Here is a 13,912-nt window from a genome sequence, read left to right as displayed (position 1 = left end):
AATCAGTAACCTCTTCTGGAGACACCAAAGTTCTGCCATCAAGACTCTACAATTCCACCCATTGCTACTAGTTCCGCCTTCTGCCAAGCAGAATAAACAAAATCTCTTTTGCACAGGACAATCTTTAAATATCTGAAGACATCTATCATCTCCCCACCCCCACTTCCAATCCCTTCTACTGATCCTTTGGTGACATGATTTTCCATTCCTCTCCCCATCCTGGAAGCATGCCTGGACCCTCTCCAGGTGATCAATGAATGTCCTTTCCTAAAATGCAGCATCTAGCACTGTACACAATACTCCAGATGTCTTCTGACCTTGGGAGAACAAAGGAGGATTATTCCCTCCTTCATTGTTGCCCCTCCGCCATTTAAGCTTCTGCCAAATTATGCTATTGTCTCACATTGATATTACAGTCCATTAAACAACCTATTTTGTTTCCAGACAAACTGGAACATTGCCCTAACCTCCCATTTGTGTGGGAAATTCCTCAATTCCAAGGGAAAGCCTGGACAATTATTCCTAATCTCATTTTATTAGATATAGCCCATTGTTCCAGTCCCTTAAATTCTTTTTGGAAACTGTCTGACACAGGTTTAGGATTCTTTTCCTCCCTGAACGGATATTCATGATTCTTTTCAAGCTCCTCATTAAACTCACTGAATAGTACAGGGCCTAGGACAGGTCCTGGAAGCATTCAGCTAGAGACCTGCCTATTAATGACCACTTTGTGGGGCTGGTAATTCAATCAGTTGAGAATACTATACTATTGCCTGGCTTGTATTTTTTCATCTTAGCTTCAAGGATAGCATTGGACACTAGCAAATTATTTACTAAAATATAGGCATGCCAGAGATAGAGCATTCCCATGATCTATGAGATTAGTAGTCCTATCAAGAGAGAAAATGAAGCTGTTACCTGGATGAAGCCTTGGGGGATGATCTTGGGAATAAAAAAAACAAACAAAAAACACTTTGCTTCTAAATTGTCAGTCTTTTATCTTTTTAATACAGGGCTCCTTAATCTTTTTGTGTCATAGACCTCCTCTGACAATTCAGTGAAGTCTATGGACTTACCATAGGTTTTTTTTAAATGTATAAAATATATTTAAATGTACATGCATAAATAAATACATATACACAAAAATTGTAAAATTCAAAATAAATAAAATCTTTCTTTTCTTAAAAAAATTATACACACATATACATATACATACTCAGACAGATAAAGAAAACAAGTTCAGAAATCCCAGATTTATAAGATCTTTAATAATACATGCCAGAATTTGCCAGGAATTGAATTCCCTTCTCTTCCCTTTTTTTGGAAAACCAGGAAATCTGTCAAGCATTGTAAATACCATTCTCATTTTTCCATTAACAACAGAACAGTGATTATATCTTCCTATTCTTTCAGAATTCAGGGCTACAGTTGCCGTACTCATTAAGGATAGCTAGGCGTTCTCTAGTTTTCGTCTTTTATTTATGTTTCATCTCCTTGTTCACTACCTCTTGTCCTTCCCAATACAAAGACTGCTCTTCTAGGAACTAAATTAGCAAGTTGACCAGCTCTATCTTCTTGGTATCAACCATGTTCACTATCGTATCCAAGGAGGAAGGTCCTAGCTTATCTCTGCAATAAAAAAAAGATCTTTTTTTGTGATTCCTCTTAGCATTCATCTCCAATCCCACTTCACTCCAAGACTTAAATTATCTTACATGACTGCACAATTTTTATATTTGTTCTTAATTACCTGCCCTTCCATCTTCTATCTTTTTAAAATCTGGAGCTGGACAACAAATTCTCTGTGTTCTCAATGGTCTCTTTAGACAGAGTCCTCTTTCTTTTCTCAAAAGAATAATTCATGCCTATGTATTCAAAACTTCTGGCTATGTGATCCTAATTCCAAAACCAACTCTCCTCCTGTGTGTTATTAATAATTGCTGTGTATCAGGCTACTTTCAATTTCTCTGTTAAATACTGACTACTGTCTAATACTATCCATTTCTGTTTCTTTCTATTGATATTTTTCCCACGTCATACTTGCTACTCTCTATGATTATCTGGCTTAGCAGCTACCATATGGATAGTTTCTCTTTTATTTTTCCTCCTTTGTCTGTTTAAGGTCCTCTTGATTTGATTTACAGATCTTCAGGCAAATACATATTTTAATGGCAGTCCATCACTCAGATTCTATTTAGCTGTGATCAATAAACAAAAGTCCCTTTTGTAAGGATCGTCTTCATAACAAGTTGCTCAGTTCTCATATCGAGTTTTTCTTTTCTGAATTTATTTCAGGAAGACAAAATACTTCCCCATTATTAAGTTCAGATCAACATATGGTCTTTCAGCAGCCACTACTACCTGTGTCTCCTTCCAGTCCTGAGCCCTGGATGGCCTCTCAAGGTAGGCTCTCTGCAGAAGAGGACCCTGCTCCTTGTTAGTGAGTGTGTTGAGCTCTGTCCTCCATGGGAACAGCTACCCAATCTAGTCCTGATCTCCAAGGTCGGTTGCTCAACTTTTTCATCCATTCCTTGCCTGTGTCCCATTCTTCTTCCACCTTCATAGGATCACATATCAGAATGGACCACCAAGTCCAGCTATTGCCACCCCTGGACCCTGATGTGATGACTCTGATATTACTGAGATCCAGATGTGTAAAGGACCTTGCTCCAAGGCTCATGGGGAGGCAATGTCCAAGGGGCAATTTGAATCCAGGTGTTCCAATGTCTAAGCCAGTGTTCTTCCCTTGGTGCCACACTGTTTCCCCAGCTTCCTGACACAGGCTAGCATCCACTAGAGTTTATTTCTTCTGTCTTACCATAAACAGTTTTTCCATTGATGGGACTACCTGTCACTAGTGAACCCAAGAAAGTTTCTAGCAAACTCTACTCCTTTTTATAAACTTCACAATCAATACACAGAGTAAAAATCTTTAAATAACTTATTTGGGGGAAAAAAATCTTTCTCCTTTCAACATTTTATTTCTCTGAGATGAATTTATTTTAAGCAACTATGTGCTCTTCTCTTCTAAGTAAGTAGGTAGATCAGCAGATAAAAAAGGACCTGGAATTAGGAAGACTCCAGTTCAAACACTGCCTCAGACATTTACTAAGTGACCTCAGACCAAGTCACTTTAACCTCCCTCAGTCTTGATTTCCTCATGTGAAAAGTAGGATGATAAAAAGAACCTTTGACTCCTAGGATTGGTGTGAGGATCAAACAAGGTATCTCTGGCAGCACTTTTCAAATGTTAGTCATTATGATGATGATTACCTTAGACTTGTCTGTCTTGTTCTTCCCACTTTGCCCTTCTCCTGGAGAGGATATATGAAAACAAGGAGCTGCCAAGTTCTGCCTTTTCTATCATTTGTTAACATTAAACTATTATTCTGCAATAATGAACCTTTCCCCTCCTTGTTCTGATTTCCTTTTAAAAATCCTTTTTACCTTCAGGTCTTTCACAAGTGTCAGATCATTCCAGGCATTAGCTTTTCTGACACAGTCCACATCAACTATATTTGTCAATGGTTCATGTCCCCTCTTCTAGTTTGCTAAATACATCCTTCTAAAATCTGAGCTTCCTGGGGAATACCACTTTGTAGTCACAGTGGATTTGGATTCAGGCAAATTCATATTGAATGAATTTGTTTCTAGCTGTTCCTACATTTTGTTTACATTTTGTTTCTAGAATAGCTGTTCCAAATATGTCTTTGGATTCTTGTCTCTTCCTTACCCATCAGCATCATCTGTTTGTCTATTATCAGAATTTCATAATTTGATCATGTACAATTTTTGACAATTTAATCATTGAATATTTTTGACAAGTATTAAACTTGAAACTGTATCTTTTCCTTTTGCTGACTTTGATGGTGATATGATTTAACTCTCTTAACTCTTAAAGGTTGTTTTTCTAGAATCCAAGGAACATTTCTCACAATGGTGAGCATTCCCTTCCCTTCCTTCCCTATTGTAACTCTTAAGATTACAAGGATCGGGGCAGCTAGGTGGCGTAGTGGTTAAAGTACCGGCCTTGGAGTCAGGAGTACCTGGGTTCAAATCCGGTCTCAGACACTTAATAATTACCTAGCTGTGTGGCCTTGGGCAAGCCACTTAACCCCCTTTGCCTTGCAAAAACCTAAAAAAAAAAAAAAAAAAAAAGATTACAAGGATCACACAGTCAAGCTACATTGAGTCATATCAGAAAAAAAGGCTCCAGTGCATGAGAATCACCCAACAGAAGTTGATCCCTGTAAAATGTACTAAACCAAAATACATTCTTGAAAAAATATTTAAATAAATAAAAATGTATGTTAAAAAAGAGAAGATGAAAAAACCTAAAACATTCTAAAACATTTTTCCAAACTCAGTGCTCTCTACTGTATGTATTTACATTTTTAAGTTAAATTTTTAAAACTTGTGAATCTATGTGCACACAATAAGCAGTTTTATGTACTCACTTGCTATGGTAGTTCCATTGATTGGGGATTCATGTGTCAAATGGCCTTGAATTTCTCTTTCTGGCCTTTCTGTTTTCTCAGGGCTTCTTGTTGCACTGGATGTTGGGGAGGTATTCAGATTTCCAGATTCAGCACCAGAGGAGATGAATTTGGCTAGCTTCAAATTTATAACAACTCATTTTTAGAACATATTTGTAGCTTCCAATTTAAAAAGTATTAATCAATTATCAATTGATGTTTGTTTTCTTTTGGAGTTGTGGAAGAGAAGTGAGGAAAAAGTCAGAATAAAAGTAGTATTTGGGCCAATTTATCTAGTAAGATAAGTCTTACTAGAATGTTAGAACCAAACTCATTGACCTCAACAAATACAAAAACAGACTGTTTTTGACAGTTAATAGACAAAATCCAGTCATCCTAAATTTACTACTATGTATCATTTTCAATAGATAATAATTTTGCAAAATAGGATTCTATTGTGAGAATAAAGGTGTATAATTGACTAGTCGCACAAATATCTGTTAAGCAATTCAAGTGGTTCTTCCATTCTTCTTGAACAACATATTTAAGATCATTTCCTCTCAGGAGAGAAGTGCTAAACTACAGTACAGTTAAAAGGAGGTCACTATGGTGGATAATATCGAAATAATTATTGGAAAAATGGCTAAGGTATTTAAAAAAATGACAAAATATTTTAATAGCCTGTTTTAATACATTCAGTAAAGCTTGAGACTATCAATGGTTCTGTTAACATGAATAAAAATCATATTCTACTGTGAGACTACCTACAGTCTCATTGGCATTTCTACATCATGTTTTTACTTGTTTCCACTTCTGATGAAGAAGTGAGTTTCTGTAGAAAATAGATTGATTTAAGTCAAATAAGCTAGATTCTAGTCTTTTTTTGCCACCAATTTGTCATGCAATTTAGACTAAATTATTTAAGTTACTTGATATTTTATGTTCCAATGGATATAAGTTCCAGGTAAATAGAAGTGAAGAGTGATCTGATATCTACTTATAAAGCATCTTGCTTTTAAAGCCATAAAGACAATTTTGCCATCATGAGAGTTGTGAGGCAGTATTTCAGAGTTCTTTTAATTTGCATTTCTCTAATCAATAGTAATTTAGAATATTTTTTCACATGACTACAGATGGCTTTGAATTCTGCCTATTCATATCCTCTGACCGTATATATCAATTGAGGAAATGACTTGTAGCCTTATAAATTTGACTCAATTCTCTATATTTTTGAGAAATGAAGCTTTTTTTCAGAGATATTTCCTGCAAAAATTTTATCACAATATTTTGCTTTTTTAAAAATGTTGGTTGCATTGGTTTTGTTTGTGCAAAAAACCTTTTTAGTTTTATATAATCAAAATTATCAATTTTACATTTTGTAATTCTCTATATCTTGTCTGACCCTAAATTCTTTCCTTTTCCATAGATTTGACAGGTAAACTCTTCCATGCTCTCCTAATTTGCTTATGGTTATCACCCTTTTTGTGTAAGTCATATAACCATTTTTACCTTATCTTGGCAAAATGTGTGAGACATTGGTTTATAGCTAGTTTCTGGTGTACTGTTTTCCAATTTCCCAGCAATTTTTGTCAAATAATAAGTTCTTGTATGAAAAGTTTGTATCTTTGGATTTATCACATACCAGATTACTACTGATATTCAGTCACTTTAAAATTATTGAAGACTGATTATTGAAATCATGTCTAAATCCTTCAGTTATTCCAAATGCACTGAGAGTCAGCTTTCAGACTTTCAAGAGACATCTCAAGAAGAGCCTGCTCACATGACCCTGCAGTCTGCTCACAGGTCCTTGCACCAACAATACATTTCTAATAACCTTCTAACAACAAACTGGACTGTCCTCTACTCAAGGCCCACTCCAATTCAAAATCATGTAGTGGAGGTGGACTCTGAGCTCCTGAATAACCTTATAAATGGTCCAGAAGTTCTGTCAGGTTTTACAAAGACTAAAAAACTTGGAGATGGACCCAGAGAGACAATATGCCTGCTAGCTGAGAGTCAGTCTTGCTACCTCAGCCCCAGAGGTAGGTCAACAGGTGTTCAATCTCTTAGGCTGATGAAACTAATGGTGCAAAAAAGTTTTAGCCTGCATCAAAGGAGCATTAACCAGACCTATAAAATCATGAATCTGGTTAAGGATTGAAATGCATTATAATTACTATCTGTAAAAAGATTAAAAAAAAAAACCAACCTGATGGAAATTCTCCTGCAAAGATACCTGTTTTAAGGGTTCCCTCGATTCCTGTTTTCCCAGGGGCATCTTTTTACTCTCGGCTGCTATATCTTGACTTTCATTCTCTTCTGTAAGTGGGAATTCCATTGAGACATGCAGAGAGCTGAGATGTGATCCCGGTGTGTTTGCACTTGATGGCTGTTTTCTTGTTGGAAACATTGTATTTAACTGTGGGAGAAAGTCTAGGCCTGAAAATAAGGGAAAAGGATTTGTACATGACTGACACTCCTGTAATCCATACTACATTCCACAAAACAAACTAATTATTAAAAGCAGCAAAGAAAATGCTTAACATATATATCTCACAAAATATATTATATATGTGTGTGTGTGTGTGTATATATATATATATATATATGTATATATATATATATATATATATATATATCATCAAGATGAGAAAAGTGTTACAAAGGTTCCTACCGTCTCCTCTTGTAGTAGAGTCCTCACCTGCCTTGTGAACAGCAGCATCTATAAATTATAATGTAAAAAAATGTGAAAATAAAACCAAGTTCTCATTCCCTTTCTAATTATCAAGGAACCTCTTTAAGAGAAAATTCGCAAAGTACACAAAGTACAAAAAAGGATTAGTCAGCACCTTCCTCTTCATTACTTCAAAAAAAGAAAAAACCCACAACTCCACCACATATGTTGTTCATTTTCTTCCATAATAACACCTTATTTTATCTCAGATCAGACTCATTTACCTACGTGTGTGTATACATATATATACATGTATGTATAATATATAACATATCCAAATGATATTCCCTTTGGAACAAAGAAAATTTAAGCAAAACTGAATCTACAATTGTGCCAGCATATCTATCATCTATACCCATAATCCCCCACCTCGCTTTTTATTTCTTGAAGGCAATGAGGTTAGGTGACTTGCTCAAGGTCACACAGCTAGGCAATTAAGTGTCTGAAGATGAATTTGAACTCAGGTCCTCCTGACTCCAAGTCCAGTGTTCTATCACTGTGTCACCTAGCTAGCCCTAATCCCGTACTTTTCTAGAAAAGAAGTAATTTAGTTTCCTCTTTTTTCTATATATGGTCATTTAAATAAGACTGGTAAATGTGATTTTTAAAAGACGGGTCTAAATTTCGAGTTATTACATACAGCAAATAGCAAGTTTTACAACACCTGTAAAGCAGAAATAATGATTCATGTCCTGTCCGTGCCACACAGTTACAGAGAGGACCAAGATAATATAGCTGAAAATACTTTAAAATTCTTTTAAAAAATCTGGACAAGTACAAAACATTCTTTTAATTTTTTTAAAATTTTTTTTTCAACAAAGATCTGCTTTTTCTCATCTTTCCACCTCCAAAAAAAAATCCCTATTTACAAACATCTATAGTCAAACAAAACAAATTCCTTTATTGGCCAGGTCCAAAAGAGAAATATTTCTCAATCTGCACTCTGAGTCTACTACCTGAGCATCATGCTTTATACTGAGTTTAAGGTATTATTTTAAAATACTGATGTTCACTGCTGTTCTGTTCCTCCCTAGTTCATATGACCCTCACATTCTGCCTGGTCTCCCTCTGTGTTAAGGAAACTTAGTCTCTTCTTTCTTTCCCCCCCAAACTTGATGACTTCTCTTTAACACATATCAGAAAGACAGGAACAGTCTTCCCACCTCCCATCTGCCAACCTATCTCCCTCTGGATTCAAACACAAGGAATACATGAAATAAGGATGCCAAGGAAAGGTGGAATTTGTTTATAGAAAAGACTTGAGAGTCACATAGGATTTTTTTTGTTAGGCAAATGGGTAGTCATTGAAAGTTAAAAGAGAGATAAGGTCCTGAATTCTGTAAAATTATAAACTTCAATTTGCCAGCACATCAGAGCACATGATCTAATGATCCTTTCATTCAATTCTTATTGAATCAAGGTTTTTGTTTTGGTGAGGTGATTGAGGTTAAGAGACTTGTCCAGGGTCACATAGCTAGTCCCAGTCAAGTAGCTAATCCAGATTTGAACTCAGACCCTCCTGACTCCAGAGTCAGTGCTCTGTCCTCTGTGGCCCCGAATCAAGGGTTTTTAATCCTCCTCCTCCTCCTCCTCTCTCTCCTCAAGTTGTCAAATTCATCACCATGATCTCCTCTCTCTCTCAATAGATAATCCTACTTGAAGGCAAAGATTGAAGCCATCCATTATAACCTTGTTTATCTTTAATCATCAACTGAAAAATCTAAGTCCTCACCGGTCCTCTCCTAAGGATGAAGACCTTTACCTAGCTGAAGAAGCTAACCTTTCTATACTTGTACCCTTGAACTTACTTGTCCCTCCTGTGCCATTAAAATTTCCTTTCTCATCTTCAGTGTCTTCCTCTCTACTGGTTCTTTCCCTACTGTCTGTAAACATGGTCTGCTCCTGTCATCCCCACAGGTTAGCTTTCTATATTTTCTCTCCCTTTTAATGGTTAAACTTACAGAAAGAGTAAGTTAACCCTCAATAACTCAACCTCCTCACCACCTCATGCACATCTGGCTTCCATTCAAAACACTCTCTTCCAGTTCATCTATGATAGTTTGTCTGCCAAATCAAGCAGTCTTTTTTCAGGCCAAATCTTTCTAGTCTTTTCCATGGCTTCCAATACTCCTGAACATCCTCACCTTCTCTCCTTCCCAGCTTCTAGGACAATTTTCACAGTTTCTCTTTTTTTGCCTAATCTCGCCTCTGCCTGGCATCCCCTCACTGGTTCATTACACCTCGATCTCCTTGCCAGTAAGTGTGGGATTGTTCCCAAAGTTCTATTCTCAGTCATCTTTTTTTCAGTACTCTGATGGCTTTAATTATATCCCTTCTCTCTAGCTAACCACCATATCCATCCATACATTTTTAATGTCATTCCTGAGCTTTGGCGCATCCCCAAATTTGGAAATCTCTACTTGGTGATATCATACTGGGATCTCAAAGTATCAGACTGAATTTCTATTCCACTAAGAAAAAATTTCCTTTCTTCCCAAATTCTGGATTTCCACTATTGGCAACACCATCCTCCCAATCACTCCACTTAAAACCTCACAGCTATCTTTAATTATCCCTTTTTTACTTCCAAACCTCATCCAGTAAGTCTTAATTGACTCTTCTTTTTGTTGTTGCTGCTGTTGCTAGGATTAGTTAAATCGTGCTAGAAAAATGTCAAAAGGACTTGAGACGATGGCACAAGCCTTGTTAACACAGCCCTTGGTCATTAGCGAGGGACAGGGAGAAGACACAGCATGTCTAACCCAGCTGCCAGTCTGCCCAAGAGCCACAGTGCAGTGCTCAGCCCAGGCTACTAATTAGGGTCTTGGTGTTTAAGAACCTCATGGAGGGAGTGGGTATTTGTTTTTCTGTACATCAAGACAAGGAGCCGGGTCAGCTGCGCCAAGGTGCCTTGAAGAAAGCAGCTCCCTTCTGCTTGGAGAAGTGTTCCTTCCACCTCGAGATGGGCAGTTGAAAGTTAGACACCCTTCCCTTGTCTACAAGCTGAAAGGCCTGTGTCCTCATCTAGCACCTCGTCCACAGAGAGGTTCACAGGAAGGTGATCTGCCCTTCTCATCAAGGATGAAAAGACCTAGGAGAGAGATGTATTTGGCTTGGTAGCTAGAAAGGCTGGTGTCTTTGAACTGTTCATCTCACATAACAACCAAAGCTTTGAAGCCTGGGGCTGGGAACCCAATGCTGGCCTTGCCTGCTGACACCTTCTCCACAGAATTCTGTCTCCACCCCCCGAGGAGATGAGCAAGGACAGCCCCCAATTCAACTTCTGAACTCTATCTCCCACCGGACCTCTCCTCTGCCACCCATCCTCCGAGGCCAGCCCCCCATTCTGCTTCTGAACTCTCTCCCACCTGACCTCTCTTCTGCCACCCATCCTCCAAGGTCCTTATTGTTTAACACCTGAACATATCTGACGGGTCTCCCCATCCAATCTCTTAGCCCCCTATCTCACACAACTGCCCAAATAAATTTTCCAAAAAGGAAAGATTTTAGTTCCATATCTCCCTGATAAGGAACCTTCCACGAGTTCCTTCTACCAAACATAAGCCCTCTTCAGGTTGTCTTTTAAGGCCTTTGCTGAAACTCTCCAATCTACCTTTCTGGCCACAGATCAATCCTCTCCTTCTTTCCAGCAATACTGATTCCTCCAGGTTCTTCCAATTTCTCTTTTACTGTGGTGTCTACATGATCCCCCTACCTGAACACACTGACCATTCCCTCACACTAGCTTCTCATTCATCCATGAATCCTTCCTTCCTTCATTTGTCTATAGTTTTGCCTCAGTGAACTAATCAGTTCCTTTTGGTTTACTTAGCATTTCTATGAAGATTATTTATAGATCTATATATTGAGTCCCTGACTTTCAGTGCAGCACCAGAAACTAATAAATCTACATTTCAAAATAGAAGCCCCAGAAGCACCTCAAACTTAATTTGCCCAAAAATGAATTCACTATATTTCTCAAAAAATCTAATCATCTTCCAAACTTGCCTGTCACAGAAATGGAGATAATCATTACGAGTCTTCCAGATCTGTAAGCTTGGTTCTTCACTCTCAACTGTTCTACACAACTAATGAGTTGCAAAATTTTGCCATTTCTATCTCAACATCTTTCAGATATGATCCCTTCTCCTTACAGAACAGTCACTTCAATTCGGGTCTTCATATCCTATTGCCTGAACTATTTTAATAACCTCCTAATTGTTCTCTCCCCCTGAGAGCTCTCTCTACTTACACACTACAAACAGCTGCAAAAGGGATTTTCCATAGTGCGGCAGCCCGGACCACATTCACTCTCCTCTTTAATCAACTCCTCTGTGATAAAATATACACTTCTGCCTAGCCTTTAAAACTGTTCACAGCCTGGCCCCAACCTGTCTTTCTAGACTTCTTACACACAGTATACCCCACTTTTGGCCGTCTATGATCCAGCCAAGCTGGCCTGCTTGCCATTCCTCACTCACACGTCCTAGACTTCTGCCCCAGCTGTTTCCTGCCTCAAATGCCCACCCTCTTCAGCTCCTCCTCAAAGAATCTCTCTGTTCCTTCAAGATATAGTTCAAGCCAGAGTTCTCAAACTGAAATATATGAATTTGTATTTTTAGGCAATATTTTGATAATGATTTCAATACAACTGGTTTCCTTTGTAATCCTATTTTCTATTCTACATTTAAAAACCTTATTCTGAGGAGATCCGCAGACTGTCCAAGGGGACCATGAGCTAAAAGAGGCTTCCCTCCCTCCCTAAACTGCCTTTCTTCATGGTATTTCTCCTGTGTATACACACACACACACACACACACACACACACACACACACACACACACACATACACACAGACACACACAGTCTCCCTTAATAAAACCTAAGCTCCTAGAAGTACATTTATTTTTATTCTTTGTATTGATAGCACAGATATGAGCACATAGTGGGTACTATCCATACAATGACACAAGGTAGGCGCCATATAAATGACACACATTGGTCAAAGAGCTGGGACGACAGCAGGTGCTCCATAATGGGCCCATTGTAAGGCTTGGCATCTGCACAGAGAGACCCAGTGCCTGTTGACTGACAGGGGGTCACTCCTTTCTCCTGCTATCACAGCTTGGGCATTTCTTTGCCCATCATCCACACTTATGGGCACTGGAGAGACAGGCTCAGGCTAGACATCTTCTGCAGAAAGTACTTAAATGAATCCTTTGGAGGAACCGAGACTTCCAAAGAATCTAAGGAGGAAAACAGGAAGGTCGCAGAGGGCCTCCAGGGGAAGTATGGATCTTTGGAAATCAGGACAAGGAAAAGGAGTCAGAGAATGGAGCAGAGCAGGAGGACTGTCCCTGAAGCTAAGAGAAGGTTAACACCAGGCTATAGGTATGTCACGGAAGAATAGAGAAAAGTCCCTGGTACTGGCCGATTTGCTCATTACTGAGGGACCTTAAGAAAGGAGCATCCTGACAACGCCAGTAAGGAAAGCTCATCTTCACAGACTGAGGCCTGGGTGGTGGCGAGGGGATCATGACCCTGTGATTGAGGATTCCTCATTCAGAAGTCTAGCAGAGTGCACAAGTGGAGAGAGGTGGGAAGATCACAGACTCAAGGGAGTAACAGAACTAAGGAAAGGCACTCGTAGGAGGACTTTATATACTTCAGAAATTGACAGAAAAGCTGAGAATTAATATAAAAATTAAAAACACTCTCTCCACCAAATTAAAAGGTGAACAATTTCTAAGGATTTCTAGGCAGGGTACACATTATGTGTGAGATCTTTGCCACCTAATAGTATAACTGCCTACAAGTTAAGCATTGCGTATGTCCAGGTGTATTTCCTTCACTAGTCAGCATTCTATATTACGAGTCAAATTTTCCCCTTTCAAGAATTACAAGCCAAGGGGGCGGCTAGGTGGTGCAGTGGATAAAGCCCTGGCCCTGGAGTCAGGAGTACCTGGGTTCAAATCCAGTCTCAGACACTTAATAATTACCTAGCTGTGTGGCCTTGAGCAAGCCACTTAATCCCATTTGCCTTGCAAAAAAAAAAAAACCTAAAAAAAAAAAAAAAAACAAGAATTACAAGCCAGAAGCACTGGCTAAATCTCCAGTGCTATAACACACTGAATGCTAGGCATTTGCTTACCCAACATTGTAAATATTGACCTAGAAGCTGTCTGTCCATTTATGCCTCGGTTTCCACAACTAGAAAATGATCTGATACATCTAGAATCAAATTTAAAATCCCAGAGCTGGAAGGAGACTTAGAGGTAACAAACTCCAGTCCATTTCCTAAGTCATAAGCCACTTGCACAACCCCAGGGATTCCAGAGAGGAGCACTTCCTAAAGCAGTCCACAAAATCTGCCTCTCCACAAACTTTTAGTCACTAGTGCTAGTTCTTCCCTTTATAGCCAAGTAGATTAAGCTGCAGCTTTCTTTTATGTGAAAATATTTTAAATTTTTAAAGGCAAAAGAAATCATGTCTCACATCCAACCCTGAAAGTGTTCTCTTCTCTAAGATAAAATACCCATGCACCTGGTTCTCAAAAACAATGCCACATGAATCAACATCGGAGAGTAGCAGAAGCTCCAGACCACTACTGTGGCTCATAGCCCACAAGCAACTCCTTTGAGGAAAGAGCCAGCCACTTCCTCCAAATGCCAGCAACTTCTACCAAATGCCACCCACATTG

General features: G+C 38.6%; 1 protein-coding gene across 5 annotated transcripts in view; it reads right to left on the bottom strand.

Annotated features, from left to right (window-relative positions):
• The window catches only part of NEDD1 (NEDD1 gamma-tubulin ring complex targeting factor), a 68,819-nt gene that overhangs the window by 7,273 nt on the left and 47,634 nt on the right, over positions 1-13,912 (bottom strand). For 4 of the 5 annotated variants that reach the window (XM_074226640.1, XM_074226636.1, XM_074226637.1 and 1 more), the window contains 3 exons: positions 7,153-7,200; positions 6,688-6,917; positions 4,458-4,614 (listed from right to left, as the gene is read on the bottom strand). In XM_074226640.1, coding sequence (XP_074082741.1) covers positions 4,458-4,614; positions 6,688-6,917; positions 7,153-7,200 — 435 coding nt within the window. The remainder of the gene's footprint in view (positions 1-4,457; positions 4,615-6,687; positions 6,918-7,152; positions 7,201-13,912) is intronic. The other variant, XM_074226638.1, reaches the window with a different exon arrangement.

The sequence above is a fragment of the Macrotis lagotis genome, chromosome 2, assembly GCF_037893015.1.
Source record: "Macrotis lagotis isolate mMagLag1 chromosome 2, bilby.v1.9.chrom.fasta, whole genome shotgun sequence".
NCBI classification, from domain to species: domain Eukaryota; kingdom Metazoa; phylum Chordata; class Mammalia; order Peramelemorphia; family Peramelidae; genus Macrotis; species Macrotis lagotis.
Note: the sequence above shows the minus strand (reverse complement) of the source record. Positions and strands in the feature narration are given on the sequence as shown.